At 43.5% G+C, this 16,841-nt stretch overlaps 1 protein-coding gene across 1 annotated transcript in view; it reads right to left on the bottom strand.

The window, feature by feature from the left end:
- LOC147124077 (EF-hand calcium-binding domain-containing protein 6) overlaps positions 1-16,841 on the bottom strand; it is a 118,177-nt gene that overhangs the window by 76,312 nt on the left and 25,024 nt on the right. Inside the window, 4 exon segments of the mRNA XM_085981305.1 lie at positions 412-549; positions 7,906-8,079; positions 10,635-10,712; positions 10,827-10,927. Of these exon segments, the coding sequence (XP_085837431.1) occupies positions 412-549; positions 7,906-8,079; positions 10,635-10,712; positions 10,827-10,927 (491 nt within the window).

Below are 16,841 nucleotides of genomic sequence, written 5' to 3' on the forward strand. Positions count from 1 at the left end.
TTTTGTAAAATTGGCCCTAGTAACGCTTCTAGGTCATCACTGGTTAAAAAAAATAGAAAATCAGCAGAAATGAACCAAAAATAAAATGCAGAACATTTCTTTAAACTTTGCTTGTAATAGGCATGTTAGATGGCAAAACTGTCTTTAAAATATTGATTCAAAGGCCTTGAAATCATGCTATGCAAATACAAATGAACAAATAACCAGTGCATTCACCCTAAATTCTTTTGTTCACTATTTGAACAGAAACTTGAATCCAGGTCTTTTAAATGGGTTCTTGCTTTCACTATAGTAGTAAAGGAACGTCGAATGAATGTGTTAAGCATTTGTTTGCCGATATTCACAAGCATAATTTCTATTCTGAACTTTAAATGAAGGGTGGGGGGGATCAGATGAGTTATCCATGCCTACCTTTTCCACAACTTTTCAAACTCCTCATCTTCCATGTGATACCCCAGTTGCTTCAGCATGCCCCTGAACTCGGGAACAAGGATTCTAACAGGTCCTTCAGTGTTCTTCTGAGGCAGAATTTCAGTCAGGTCTAAAAACCTAACATTAGACAGGCCATTACAAATAGAATCATTGAAAAACCCTTTGTAACAGAACCAATAAATAGATTTCATATAATACATACAATGCCATCTCAACCTTGGTTAGACCACATGTGGAGGGAGAATTGTGCACAATTCTGGTCTCCATGTTATAAAAAGGCACTGGAGAAGGTGCAAAAAAGATTTACAAGGATGATACCAGAAATGAGCGGTTACACCGATTAGGAAAAATTGAACAGGCTGGGGTTCTTTGCTCTAGAAAAGAGAAAGCTGAGGGGTGACCTGATGGAGGTCTTTAAGATTAAGAAAGGGTAGACGTAGAGAAGATGTTTCCACTTGTGAGGGAGACCAAAATTAGGGGCCATGAATATAAGGCAGCCACTAATAAATCCAATAGGGAATTCAGGAGAAATCTCTTTACCTAGAGAGTGGTTAGAATGTGGAACTCGCTGCCACAAGGAGTAGTTGAGATGAATAGCATAGTTGCATTTAAGGGGAAGCTAGATAATCGCACGAGGGAGAAAGGAATAGAAGGTTTTAAAATTCTCATCCTTGTTTTCAAATCCCTCATGACCTCGCCCGTCCCTACCTCTATAATCTCCTCCAGCCCTACAACCCTCCGAGATATCTGCGCTCCTCCAAGTCTGGCCTTGAGCATCCCCAATTTTAATTGCTCCATCATTGGTGTCCGTGCCTTCAGCTGCCAAGGTCTGGAATTCCGTCCCTAAACCTCTCTGCCTCTCTTTCCTCGTTTAAGACACTCCTTAAAACCTACCTCTTTGACCAAGCTTTTGGTCATCTGCCCTAATTTCTCCTTACGTGGCTCGGTGTGAAATTGTGTTAGGTTAACGCTCCTGTGAAGCGCCTTGGGATGTTTTACTATGGTAAAGGTGCTATATAAATACAAGTTGTTGTTGTTGTTGTTGTTATGCTGCTAGGGTTAGAGGAAGAGGGATGAAGGAGGTTTGCGTGAAGCATAAACACCAGCACGAACCAGTTGGGTTGAATAGCCTGTTTCTGTGCTGTACATTCTATGAAATTCTATGTAACCAGCAAGCAAACAGTAAACAGGAAGAAGTGACTTTATTTCTGCATATTGTACATAATAAGTTGCAGCCTGTCTGTGTTCCATGCTACTGTAAGGCCATGCATGCTAAGCATTGAAAGAGCTTCACTCTGTAAATGTGCTCATGTGTTTTCAGGCTATTAAAGACTCACACCATTTCACCACTAGTGAGAGGTGGCATGAGCTTTTAATCTTCATCACTTCAACTCATATGATGTGGAACTTTCAGAGTACAGGAAACTTTGGTTTATCCAGAGGTTGTATGTCCGGAAACCTCGATCTAACGGCAGAAATCAGCAGCCGTTTTGGTCAGGTTTTTTTTCTTCTCCTAGCATTTCTTTAACAGTCAGGCTCTGGAAAGCGTCTCTGTAGCTTAGCAACAGCTTCAGAGACGCTTCCAAGGTACAGGCCGAGTGTTTACAAGCTGTTGCTAAGCAACAGTGTTTGTTGTCAGATACGGAGATGAAAACCTCCGTATCCTTCAACATTAGCGCTGGTCTATCCGGAAGTTTTGATAGATCGGCAGCAGCTCGGTCCCGTCGGTGCCGGATATCGCGAAGTTTCCTGTATTTAGTGCCTTGAATTTCTAGATATTTAATTCTCCAAGCAATAATTGCTGTCTGCCAGCAATAATGGAGAGTGTTTACTTTGTTGCTACAGCCCTTTAAATAGCTGCAGCAACATTCTAATTGTTCTGCTACATGCAAGCAAACTCCACAGGGCAAGTATGTGCATCATAGCCTGAGGGTTTTATACCTTAATGCGAGAAGCATCAGGAACAAGGTAGATGAATTAGCTGTGGAAATAGAGGTTAATAATTATGACCTAATTGGGATTACGGAAACATGGTTGCAGGGTGAGCAGGGCTGGGAGCTTAACATACAGGGGTATTCAGTATTTAGGAAGGATCGACAAAAAAGAAAGGGAGGAGGGGTAGCATTGCTAGTAAAAGAGGGGATAAATGCAATTGAAAGGAAGGATATTAACTCAGTTAATACAGAATCTATATGGGTGGAGCTAAGAAATAGCGAGGGGCGAAAAACATTAATAGGAGTGGTATATAGGCCTCCAAATAGTAAAATAGAGGTTAGGGAGGGCATCACGAGGGAAATTAGAGAAGCGTGCAATAAGAGCACAGCTGTCATCATAGGTGACTTTAACTTACATATAGATTGGACTAGCCTAATCAGTAAAAATAATGAGGAGGAGGAATTCCTTGAGTGTTTGAGGGATGGTTATCTGGATCAATATGTCGAGGAACCAACTCGGGAACAGGCTATATTGGACTGGGTACTGTGCAATGAGAAGGGACTAATCAGTAATCTTGTTGTACGGGGACCCTTGGGTCAGAGCGATCATAACATGATCGATTTCTCACTCGAAATGGAGAGCGAAGAAATTGACTCAGAGACTAAGGTCCTGAATTTAAACAAGGGGAATTATGATGCCATGAGACGGGAACTGAGTAGGTCTGATTGGACAACGTTCCTGGGAGGACTGGAGGTAGATAAACAATGGCAAACATTTAAAGATAGAATGACAAAATTGCAAAAATTGTTTATACCAATCTGGCATAAAAGGAAATCTAAAAAGGTGACTCAACCGTGGATAACAGGGGAAATTAGAGACAGCATAAAATCCAAAGATAGGGCGTATAAAATAGCCAAAAAAAGCGCCAGAGCGGAAGATTGGGAACAGTTTAAGATAGAGCAAAGGAGGGCAAAGGGCATAATCAAGAGGGGCAAAATAGCTTACGAAAACAAGCTGGCGGAAAATATAAAAACTAACTCCAAAAGCTTTTATAAGTATATCAAAAGGAAAAGACTGGTGAAAACCAAAGTTGGTCCATTGCAGTCAGATACGGGGGAATATATAATGGGAAATAAGGAAATGGCAGATCAACTAAATGCATACTTTGGGTCAGTCTTTACGAAGGAAGACACAAAAAACCTCCCTGGGATATCGGGAAAAATAGGGACATTGGCAAAGGAGGAACTGACGCAAATCAATATCTCTAAGGATATGGTGTTAAGGAAGCTAAAGGGATTGAAGGTGGACAAATCCCCAGGGCCTGATAACATGCATCCTAGGGTACTGAAGGAGGTGGCCCTAGAGATAGCGGATGCACTAAGGATGATTTTTCAGAATTCATTAGACTCGGGAACAGTGCCGATGGATTGGAGGGTAGCTAACGTTACCCCACTATTCAAAAAGGGGGGTAGGGAAAAAGCAGGTAATTACAGACCTGTAAGCCTTACATCAGTTGTGGGCAAAATGCTGGAGTCCATCATTAAGGATGAAATAGCGGAGCACTTAGCAAATGGGGACAGGATAGGACAGAGTCAACATGGATTTACAAAGGGTAAATCGTGCTTGACTAATCTATTGGAATTTTTTGAGGGAGTAACTGGTAGAATAGATGGGGGAGAGCCAGTAGATGTGGTGTACCTGGACTTCCAAAAGGCCTTCGATAAGGTCCCACATAAAAGATTAGCATGGAAAATTGAGGCTCATGGGATAAAGGGGAAAGTTTTGGCGTGGATAGGGAACTGGCTGTCAGATAGAAAACAGAGAGTTGGAATAAACGGCTCATTTTCTGAATGGCAGGCAGTAACAAGTGGGGTACCACAGGGATCTGTCCTGGGCCCCCAGCTGTTCACAATTTACATTAATGACCTGGATCAGGGAGTCGGATGCAGCATTTCCAAATTTGCAGACGACACTAAACTAGGAGGGGGGGTGGGCTCAGAGGAAGAGACCAGGAAGCTCCAGAGCGATTTGGACAGACTGGGCGGATAAATGGCAGATGCACTATAATGTGGACAAGTGCGAAGTTATCCACCTTGGGTGCAGGAACGGGAGGGCAAATTATTATTTAAATGGCAATAGATTGGGAGAGGGGGAAGTACAGAGAGACCTGGGTGTTCTTGTACACCAGTCACTGAAGGCGAGCATGCAGGTGCAACAGGCGGTCAAGAAGGCAAACGGTATGCTGGCCTTCATAGCAAAAGGGTTAGAATACAGGAACAGGGATACCTTGCTGCAGCTGTACAGGGCACTGGTGAGACCACACCTCGAGTACTGTGTACAGTTTTGGTCGCCTCATCTGAGGAAGGATGTTCTTGCCATGGAGGGGGTGCAGCGGCGATTCACCAGGCTGATACCAGGAATGGCGGGAATGACCTATGAGGAGAGACTATGTAGTTTAGGGATGTACACACTGGAGTTTAGAAGATTGAGAGGGGACCTCATAGAAGTGTATAAAATTCTGACAGGTCTAGACAGACTGGATGCAGAAGGAATGTTTCCCTTGGCGGGTGAGAACAGAACTAGAGGACATAATTTAAGGATAAGGGCTAAACCATTTAGGACAGAGATGAGGGGGAATTTCTTCACTCAGAGAGTGGTGAACCTGTGGAACTCATTGCCACAGAGGGCAGTGTACGCCAGCTCATTAAATATATTTAAGAGGGAATTAGATATATTTCTACGGGCAAAAGGGGTTAAGGGTTACGGAGAGAAGGCGGGGACGGGATACTGAATTAAAGGATCAGCCATGATCTCATCGAATGGCGGAGCAGGCACGAATGGCCTACTCCTGCTCCTATCTTCTATGTATCTATGTAACGTACGTCTTCAGAGTCTGTTATTGTGGTATATCTGGTCCCTCCAAGGCTTTCATGTCTTATGCCTCTTTCAATACTTAGCATGCACAGCCATACGATGGCATGGCACACAGAGAGGCTGCAACTTACATCTGAAATTACTGTCACACTAAAATCTTAAAATCACACAAAAAATGTGTCCGTCACACCTAGCTGCATGATGAATGCTCTGTGTGTAAAATTAAGGAAGCATTCTTTTATCAAACTGTCATCATAGTAAAGGCCAGCTTAGCAAATTAATATGGGACTGAAATTGTTACTATACAGGGGCCTGGACTAATAATCCAGAGAATGTGCCACCATGGCAGTTTGAAAATTTAAATTCAGCTGAAAAAAATCTGGAAATAAGAAGCTGGAATCAGTAAAAGTGATCATGAAGTTGCTGGATTGTCGTAAAAAACCCAACTGGTTCGCTAATTTTCTTTAGGGAAGGAAACCTACTGTCCTTACCCGGGCTGGCCCATATGTGTCTCCAGTGCCACACCAGCGTGACTGTCTCTTAACTGCCCTCTGATGTGGCCTCCCAAACCACTCCGTTGTATCAAACCTCTACACTCCAGTGGTTCAAGAAGATGGTGGTCCACCACCACCTTCTCAGGGTAGTTAGGAATGGGCAATAAATGCCGGCCTTGCCTGCAATGCACACATCCTGAGAATGAATTATTACAATCCGGCCCTTCTGGCGCACTCTCCAGCAGGAGAGCAGTGAAGGGGGTGGGAGGAATTAGGCCGGGATCAGGATATGCTGGGCTCAGTTTGGGATGAAGCCTCTGCCTGCCCCAGTAAAAGTCACCGATGTTGAAGGGGGGGGTGGCTGTGGGGGGCGGCTGGGAGGGGGGAGGCGGAGGGGACTCCAGAACCGGGTGTTTCCTTGTCCGTGACTTGACTGAGCAGCAGAGGGAGGTATATCCAATGAATGGGGCAGAAGGGGGGCCTACCTAGGGGTCCAAGCCTGGGGCTGTTCCCAAGTTTTCTTTTTGCCCTCTCACGAAGGGGGTCTCGATAAGGGATGCTTTACCCAGTAAACTAACAGATACTCAGCACAGACCAGGGATCAGTGCCTTTACCCAGTAAACCATCAGATACTCAGCACAGACCAGGGATCAGTGCCTTTACCCAGTAAAGCAACAGATACTCAGCACAGACCAGGGATCAATGCCTTCACCCAGTAAACCATCAGGGGATCAGGACAGTCCGGGATTGGTGCCTTAATTCACAGAACTCACAGATTATGACTCACTAATAAAAAAGGATAACTTCAGTTGAGTTTGTGGTGAGCTTATTGATCCAGTAAAGTATTGGACCTGTGGGCTAACTGTTGGTTAATTAGATGCTGTAACATTTTATTGTAACATTAAAGTACCGAGTGTGCGGAGTATAACAATTTTTGATTTATTTGATGCAAGGCAGCCAGAGTAAGGGGGAAGGTCCTCTATTTATGACCAGCACATGTCTCTTCTAATCTCTGTCATGTAACCTGAACTCCCTCTGTGCCCATTCATGTGCGGATTTTGGCTGCCGCTCCAGATCTGAGCACATTATTTCCATCCCACATTTTTTTCTCTTGGCCCCTCTTGGGCTGTTTGTTCCTGACTCCACCCCTTCCCGTCACCCAGTTGCGCCACCTTTCACTTCTCCCTCTTGGATACTTTACTCCCACCCACCAAAACCCCTACCTCAACCCATCACTACTTCTCTGGCTTCCAACTCTCCTGCTGCTCCGGGCTGGAGTCTCCCTGGAATAAGCCCACAGATATCCCCTTGGCTCTCTTGGCAATGTGTGAAGGGGCCCTTCGGGACACCTGCCACTGCCTCCTTACAGACATCAACCCCAACTGCCTAATCCTCCTTTCTCGCCGAGCTTCCCGCCCAGTGAGCCTGCTGAGGGTGAACCTCGCAAACCTCCTTCCCATCCCACTCACCCCACCTGCCGCCACCCCCTTGGACAAAACAGATCAGTAATGCCCCTCTCCACATTTCTTTCCAGAATGTCCTTTCACTCTACCTCTTTTTCCTCCTTTAAGCTGCTCCTTAAAACCTACCACTCATCTGCCCTAATATCTTCTTATGTGGCTTGGTGTCAAATTTTGTTTTATAACGTTCCTGTGAAGCGCCTTGGGACACTTTACTATGTTAAAGGCGCTATATAAATACAAGTTGTTGTTGTTGTTGTTGTTGCTGAACAAGGTCATAGCCATCCATCCCCTTATAGTGGATGATTGCATTGACATCCTAGGTCTGACTGACATTTGCGCACAGGTGACAACACCTTATTCCTTACTGAAGCCTCCCCACTTGGCTATACTTTCCACCACCTGTTGCCCCCACCCCCCCAAAACTGCTACAGGGGGTGGTGCACCCCTTAATATTATATTGCATCTTGGTCTCTCCCCCTACGTTTTTTCTCCTCTACCAATTCTCTGCTTAAAACCCTCTTGTCTAACATCCAGTCTTGGATGTCCTGAGGTCGCGCAAGGCGTTATAGAAATGCAAGTTCTTTCTTTCCTTCTTCTGTTTGATATATATGTAAATAAAAATACATAGAAAATAAGACAGCAAACATTTTGTAAGTGCTCCCTGTGAATCAGCCGAGTAGATGAATGATTTCTGTCGTGATTCCTACCTCTGCCTTACTTTCTCCTTCAGCTGTGAGTGCACCTGAGACGCAGTCGCCAGAACCTTGTCGCTGTGTCGGTTCACGGGATCAAGCCACGAGGCTCCTCCTGCGGAGATAGGGTCTCTGGCAGCTGCATAAAACTCCTCACATTTAATGATCGTCCTTTCGTTCAGTTTGAACCTGAATATAGCAATTGTTAAAAATATAAATGAACAGCGGCATTGTATTTTTGTTTGCATTTCAAGAATGATGTTCCATTTTGTCTTTTTGCTGCAGGACAGGTATTGTAGCTGCTTCTTTTACACTTATTGCCGGTTTCATATCTGGTCCTTAAAAAGAGGCTTTTGCACTGAAGTGGCTTTTACTTTCCAGCCTGGGTCTTTTTCTTTGCTTATTTCTCTCCTCCATTTCCCTCTCCTTTGTTTAAGGCACTGACTCTCCCTTTGGTATAATTCTACTGGTGCTAGCAGCCCTCCACAGCACCTTGACCAAGGACTCATTCAAATTGACAGACATTTGAACTACAAGGGAGTCGAGGGGTGTGGGGAGAGAGCGGGAAAGTGGTGTTGAGGCCAAGATTGGATCAGCCATGATCTTATTGAATGGCCGATTGGCCTACTCCTGCTCCTGTTTATTATGTTCTTATGTTCATGTGTGAGCCTGCACAGTATCTGCAGGATGTGTGACAGTGGGGTCTCGCAGCCGAGCTCGCTGCTGTCCTTATGCAACATCCTTAAACTTGGGTTTGATAGAGTAAATAAGGAGAAACTGTTTCCACTGGCAGGAGGGTTGGTAACCAGAGGACACAGATTTAAGATAATTGGCAAAAGAACCAGAGGGGAGATGAGGAGACATTTTTTCACTCAGCGAGTTGTGATCTGAAATGCGCTGCCTGAAAGGGTGGAGGAAGCAGATTCAATTGGTAACTTTCAAAAAGGATTGAGACTAATTGGACAGCTCTTTCAAAGAGCTGGTACAGGCACGATGGGCCGAATGACCTCCTTCTGCGCTGTATCATTCTAGGTCTTTTGCAGCACACTTCAGTGTCTAGCAATAAGCAATGGAAACCATGGAGGAGTTAAATGGAGATGAACATCGCTGGAGTAGTGACCATGATACGATAAGGTCCGAGGCTCAAATAGAAAGGGAAGAAGTTGGTACAAAAAGTAGGGCACCAGATTTGGGCAAGTTTTAGAAAGGAGGGGAGTGAACTAGCAGAGGTGAGGTGGAAAGAGAAATTGGCACACAGGACTGCAGATCAACAATGGGATGTTAAAAAAATTGCAAAGTTACATACCATTAATAAAAAGCAACTATTTTGAGTTTCAGATGGCCATGGATAAGTAAAGAGGGTAAAAACAAATTAAAATTGAAGAGGACGGCATATGGGGTCTGTATAGATCTGCACTTGTATACATTATCCATATTGCACTGATATACAATCTTTGTACTGTGCTGGTGTCCTATATCTATGCTGTACGATACAGGTTGAGCGTCCCAAATCCGGCAACAACGGAACAGAGACCGAGCTGGTTTTCGTGGTTTTCCGGACTTCGGAATGTGTTTCTGATGTCCGAAGTCCAGAAACGCTCGAGCCCAGGTTGCGATATTTCCAGACTTCAGACATCAGAAACACATTCCGAAGTCCGGAAACACCTGGGCCCAGGTTGCGATATTTCCAGTTTTTGGTAAGCCTCCCTCAGGGTGTCCGGATTCCAGAACATTTTTGTATTCTGGAACTCCTGATTTGGGACACTCAACCTGTATATGATAGCTATAGTGTACTGGTGTACAAGCTCCATATTGTACTGGATTGATAACTGCATTGTACAATATCTGTACTGTATGATATCCATATTGTACTGGATTGATATCTGCATTGTACTGGTGTACTATATCTGTACTGTATGATATCCATATTGTACTGGATTGGTACCTGTATGTACTGGTGTACAATATCTGTACTGTATGATATCCATATTGTACTGGATTGATACCTGCATTGTACTGGTGTGCTATATCTGTACTGTATGATATCCATATTGTACTGGCTTGGTACCTGTATGTACTGGTGTACTATATCTGTATTATACTGGTGTTTGGTATCTGCACCACACTGGTGTATGATTTCTTATACAGCTCTGTAGTTGGGCATGATATATTCCATTAAGATCTCCATAACAGTATACTATTAGCACTGATAACCCCTGTGTTTCTGATATTTATACATGTCTTGCTTTCGTATAAAACTGTTTGAAATCTTTACCAGGCCTTACCACGTTAGAAAAATCAACGAAAGACACACACTCCAACGAGGGTTGCAAACAACACAGTTGAGATTATTGATCATGGGGTTGAATTTCTGTGGGAGTTCTCCCACAGAACACGGTTTATGTTTTTTCCAGGATTTCCATGGCTCCCTGACGAAGTTACGGTGGACAATCGATAGAATCCCCACAGAAATTCATTCCCTGGGTTTCTCCAGCTATCTGCCAAAGTTAGGAGAACCCACTCCCCACCCCCTCCAGAAATTCAACCCCCACCTTTCTTTCTCAATTAATTTTCTGCATTTGAAAACTGACACCCAGACACAGACTAATGTTGGAAAAAGTGGAATAACTAAAAAAATATTTTTTTTCTTTAGCATTAGCTTTTTTTTGGCTACTTAAAATGGAGCAGCCAAATTTCACCTCGCTACCTCTTCCCTGAAAGAAATCCCCCTTCATATTACCCACCTCATAAGGAGTCGCTGGAATTGTCTTGGAGTGATAAATCGCCCCAGGAATTTCGTCAGCACCATAAGTAGAACATCCCTAGGAGAATGGACAATCTATTAATCAATGGTTTTACATTTCATGTTGATGGCATGTTTGTTTTCACAGCTTGTTTTCACTGTCTGTTGTTATGGTGGCCAGTCTCCCGTTTACCTGTTAAGCTGTCCTCTTCCTTCAGGATCGTTGGCTTCAAAGAGTTGTTTTACAGCGAAGTAGCCATTGGATATTATTTTTTCACGCAACTGATGTTCCAGCTGAAAAACACAAGACAAGTAAGTGCATGCCATGTAAATCAACAATGGGTTGTTAGGCACTTCAGTTTTCCCTTGAAATGCGTTAAAGTGTTTATTTCTCATGTGTTCTTCAAGCCCCATGCTTGCAGCTGTCAATGTTCTGCACGCCACAGTCAAGAGCAGCATTCCTCAAACGCAAATCACAGGCTGGCGGCCAGTAGACATCTCACAATCTACTCATGCCTCTCTGAAACGACACAAGCTGGCCCAGTCTGAGCTAACATTGTGATTCAGGATTGGCTTGCTTGCAGAAGAGGTTACGAGTGCCATAAAAGCTCCGTTCAATTCTTACATCTGTACTATGAATGCATCAGCAGAACACTGGCCCTACATAGAGCCGACATGTTGCTATAGTAACTATTCCAGGCCTCATTACAGTTACACCCCAACACAGCTGTTCGCTGGAAATAAGACTTAAATATCTTGTAGTCAAAACCAAGTAAAATAACTTGAATATTTAAAGTAATATACACTTTAATTTAAAGTTATTTGATCTTGAAATTAATCTGTGCATCACACATTAATCTCGACATGTTGATATTGAATTCTTTTGTCTGTTATTTTAATGGGATAAGGGATGTAACAGGAACATTTGGGCAGATTTTCCTCTTTGCTGTGCCTGGGGGAACACTCAGTTCTCAGGCGCAGTGAAGAAACAAATGGAGGGTAGACCCACTGAGTCAAGTCTCCACCCCAGGGGACTAGAAACATAGAAGATAGGAGCAGGAGTAGGCCATTCGGCCCCTCGAGCCTGCTCCGCCATTTAATGAGATCATGGCTGATCATCCAAACTCAGTACCCTGTCCCTGCCTTCTCCCCATATCCCTTGAACCCTTTAGCCTCAAGAAATATATCTAACTCCTTCTTGAATGTATTTAATGAATTGGCCTCAACTGCCTTCTGTGGTAGAGAATTCCACAGGTTCACCACTCTCTCGGTGAAGAAATTCCTCCTCATCTCAGTCCTAAATGGCTTACCCCTTATCCTTAGACTGTGACCACTGGTTCTGGACTCCCCCGCCATCGGGAACATCCTTCCTGCATCTAGTCTGTCTAGTCCTGTTAGATTTTATAAGTTTCAATGAGATCCCCTCTCATTCTTCTAAACTCTAGTGAATATAAGCTTAATCGACACAATCTCTCTTCATATGTCATTCCTGCAATCCCAGGTATCAGTCTGGTGAATCTTCGCTGCACTCCCCTCCATGGCAAGAACATCCTTCCTCAGATAAGGTGACCAATACTGCACAGAATACTCAAGGTGTGGTCTCACCAAGACCCTGTACAACTACAGCAAGACATCCTTGCTCCTGTACTCGAATTCTATCGCTATGAAGGCCAACATACCATTTGCCTTCTTAACCGCCTGCTGCACCTGCATGCTTACTCTCAGCGACTGGTGCACAAGGACACCCACGTCTCGTTGCACTTCCCCTTTTCCCAATCTATTGCCGTTCAGATAATAATCTGTCTTCCTGTTTTTGCCACCAAAGTGGATAACCTCGCATTTATCCAAATTATACTGCATCTGCCATGCATCTGCCCAATCACCCAACCATCCAAATCATATTGGAATTTCTCTGCATCCTCCTCACAGCACACACGCCCACCTAGCTTTGTGTCATCTGCAAACTTGGAGATATTACGTCTAGTTCCCTTGTCTAGATCATTTATATATATTGTGAATAGCTGGGGTCCTAGCACCGATCCCTGCGGTACTCCACTAGTCACTGCCTGCCACTCGGAAAAAGACTCGTTTGCTTCCTGTCTGCCAACCAGTTCTCTATCCAAGTCAGTACCTTACCCCCAATCCCATGTGCTTTAACTTTGCATGCCAATCTCTTATGCGGGACCTTATCGAAAGCCTTCTGAAAGTCCAAATACACCACATCCACTGGTTCTCCCTTAGCTATTCTACCAGTTACATCCTCAAAAAATTCCAGTAGATTAGTCAAGCACGATTTACCTTTTGTAAATCCATGTTGACTTTGTCCGATCCTGTCACTGTTTTCCAAGTGCTCTGTTATTACATCTTTTATAATGCACTCTAGCATTTTCCCCAGTACCGATGTCAGGCTTACCGGTCTGTAATTCCCCGTTTTCTCTCTACCACCTTTTTTAAGTAGTGGGGTTACATTAGCTACCCTCCAATCCATGGGAACTATTCCAGAGTCTATAGAATTTCAGAAGATGACCAGCAATGCATTTACTATTTCTAGGGCCACTTCCTTAAGTACCCTAGAATGTAGATTATCAGGCACTGGGGATTTATCGGCCTTCAATGCCATCAATTTCCCTAACACCATTTCCCTACAAATACTGATTTCATTCAATTCCTCCCTCTCATTAGACCCTATGTTCCCCGACATCTCTGGAAGGTTATTTGTGTCCCCCTTTGTGAAGACAGAACCAAAGTATGTATTTAATTGATCTTCCATTTCTTTGTTCCCCATTATAAATTCCCCTGATTCTGACTGCAAGGGACCTATGCTTGACTTCACCAATCCTTTTCTCTTCACATATCTATAGAAGCTTTTACAGTCAGTTTTTATGTTCCCTGAAAGCTTACTCTCATAATCTATTATCCCCCTCTTAATTAATCCCTTTGTCCTCCTTTGCTGAATCCTAAACTGCTCCCAATCCTCAGGTTTGCTGCTTTTTCTGGCCAATTTATATGTCCTCGCCTTGGATCTTATGCTATCCCTAATTTCCCTTGTTAGCCATGGTTGAGTCACCTTTTTTGTTTTATTTTTATGCCAAACAGGGATGAACAAATTCTGTAGTTCATCAATGCGATCTTTAAATGTTTGCCACTGCCTATGCACCATCAACCCTTTAAGTAATGTTCCCCAATCCATCCTAGCCAACTCACGCCTCATACCATCGTAGTTTCCTTTATTTAAATTCAGGACCCTAGTCCCTGAGTCAACTACTTCACTCTCCATCTTAATGAAGAATTCTATCATATTATGATCGCTCCTCCCCAAGTGGCCTCGCACAACAACATTGCTAATTAATCCTTTCTCATTACATAATACCTAGTCTAAGATGGCCTGATCACTAGTTGGTTCCTCGACATATTGGTCCAGGAAACCATCCCGTAAACACTCCAGGAATTCCTCCTCCACAATATTGTTACTAATTTGGTTAGCCCAATCTATATGTAGATTAAAGTCACCCATGATAACTGCTGTGCCCTTATTGCACAAGTCTCTAATTTCCCGTTTAATGCCATCCCCAACCTCAGCATTACTGTTTGTGGGTCTATATACAACTCCCACTAACGTTTTCTGCCCCTTGGTATTTCTCAGCTCTACCCATACAGATTCCACATCATCAGAGCTAATATCCTTCCTTACTATTGTGTTAATCTCCTCTTTAACCAGCAATGCTACCCCACCTCCTTTTCCTTTCTGCCTGTCCGTCCTGAATATTGAATACCCCTGGATGTTGAATTCCCAGCCTTGGTCACCCTGGGGATTCCTGGGGCTTCCCCAAATGGGCATAAGCATTATAATGAAGCGGATGGGCTTTCCTGACCTCCCACCGAACTGCCAACCTCAAAATTGCATTTAGGGTACTATGTACTTCTAGACCCCAATTTGAAGATCAAAACTGGCCTCCTGACTGAAACAGGCAGCGTCTCTGACCAACTTTCTCAGGACCTTATCCAAAATGGCAGCGGCACCAGCAAAATCAGGTAGTAAATGACCCAATGCCATTTTCAATCCGCTACTGGCCCATTTACACTAGGCAACAGCAGTTCAAATTTCCCCCTTATTAGGGATGGGTTTCTTGAGCAGTATGTAACTGAACTGACCAGGGGGCAAGCAACCTTCGATCTGGTCCTGTGTAACGAGACAGGATTAATTAAAAATGTCCTAGTAAAGGATCCCCTTGGAGTGAGTGACCATAACATGGTTAAATTCCATATTCAATTAGAGGGTGAGAAGGTTGGATCTCAAACAAGCGTGCTAAGCTTGAATAAAGGAGACTATGAAGGTATGAGAGCGGAATTGAGCAGAGTGGATTGGGAAAATAGATTAAAGGGTAAGACGATACATGATCAGTGGTGTACATTTAAGGAGTTATTTTACAACTTCCAAAAAATATATATTCCACTGAGAAGAAAAGGGTGTAAAAGAAAAGACAGCCATCCGTGGCTAAGTAAAGAAATTAAGGATAGTATTCGACTAAAAACAAGGGCATATAAGGTAGCCAAATCTAGTGGGAGGATAGAGGATTGGGAAAACTTTAAAAGACAGCAAAAAATAACAAAAAGATTGATTAAGAAAGGGAAGATAGATTATGAAAGTAAATTAGCAAAAAATATAAAAACAGATAGTAAGAATTTTTATAGTTATATAAAAAGAAAAAGGGTGGCTAAAGTAAATGTTGGTCCCTTAGAGGATGAGACCGGGAAATTAATGGTGGGAAATATGGAGATGGCAAAAACACTGAATGAATATTTTGTATCAGTCTTTACAGTAGAAGACACTAAGAATATCCCAACACTGGACAAACAGGGGGCTATGGGGGGGGGGGGGGGGAGCTAAACACGATCAAAATCACTAAGGAAGTGGTACTCGGTAAAATAATGGGACTCAAGGCGGATAAATCACCTGGACCTGATGGCTTACATCCTAGGGTCTTGAGGGAAGTGGCGGTAGGGATTGTGGATGCATTGGTAATAATTTTCCAAAACTCCCTGGACTCAGCAAAGGTCCCGGCAGACTGGAAAACTGCTAATGTAACGCCCTTATTTAAAAAGGGCAGTAGACAGAAGGCTGGAAACTATAGGCCAGTTAGCCTAACATCTGTGGTAGGTAAAATATTGAAGTCCATTATTAAGGAGACAGTAACAGGACATTTGGATAATCATAATTTAATAGGACAAAGTCAGCATGGTTTTATGAAGGGGAAGTCATGTTTGACAAATTTGCTGGAGTTCTTTGAGGAAGTAACATAGGGTGGGTAAAGGGAAACCAGTGGACATAGTGTATTTAGACATCCAAAAGGCATTTGACAAGGTGCCACACAAAAGATTACTGCTTAAGATAAAAAATCACAGGATTGGGGGTAATATTCTGGCATGGATAGAGGATTGGCTATCTAACAGAAGGCAGAGAGTTGGGATGAATGGTTCATTCTCAGACTGGCAATCAGTAACTAGTGGTGTTCCACAGGGAGGGAAAGTAGTGAGTGAGGAGGACATAAAAAACCTGCAAGGGGACATAGACAGGCTAAGTAAGTGGGCAGAGATTTGGCAGATGGAATACAATACTGGAAAGTGTGAGGTTATGCACTTTGGCAGGTAAAATCGTAGAGCAAGTTATTATCTTAATGGCAAGAAACTGGAAAGTACTGAAGTACAAAGGGATCTGAGGTTGAGTAGATTGGGACTCTACTCATTGGAGTTCAGAAGAATGAGAGGCGATCTTATTGAAACATATAAGATTGTGAAGGGGTTGGATCGGGTGGATGCGGGGAGGATGTTCCCGATGATGGGTGAAACTAGAACTAGGGGGCATAGTCTTAGAATAAGGGGCTGCTCTTTCAAAACTGAGATGAGGAGGAACTACTTCACTCAGATGGTGGTAGGTCCATGGAATATGCTGCCCCAAAAAGCTGTAGAAGCTACATCATTACATAAATTTAAAACAGAAATAGACAGTTTCCTAGAAGTAAAGGGAATTAAGGGTTATGGGGAGCGGGCAGGAATTTGGACATGAGTCTAGGTTCGGATCGGTCATGGCCCTGTGGGTAGCGGAGCGGGCCCAGGGGCTGTGTAGCCTGATCCTGCACCTATTTCGTGTGTCTAATTCTGTTAGATTCAGGAGATGGTTCTGTGATAGTAGATTGGCGGTTAGGATCAG

This window comes from Somniosus microcephalus, chromosome 1, assembly GCF_052327205.1.
Source record: "Somniosus microcephalus isolate GS21.2 chromosome 1, FLI_Smic_1.0, whole genome shotgun sequence".
NCBI lineage: Eukaryota > Metazoa > Chordata > Chondrichthyes > Squaliformes > Somniosidae > Somniosus > Somniosus microcephalus.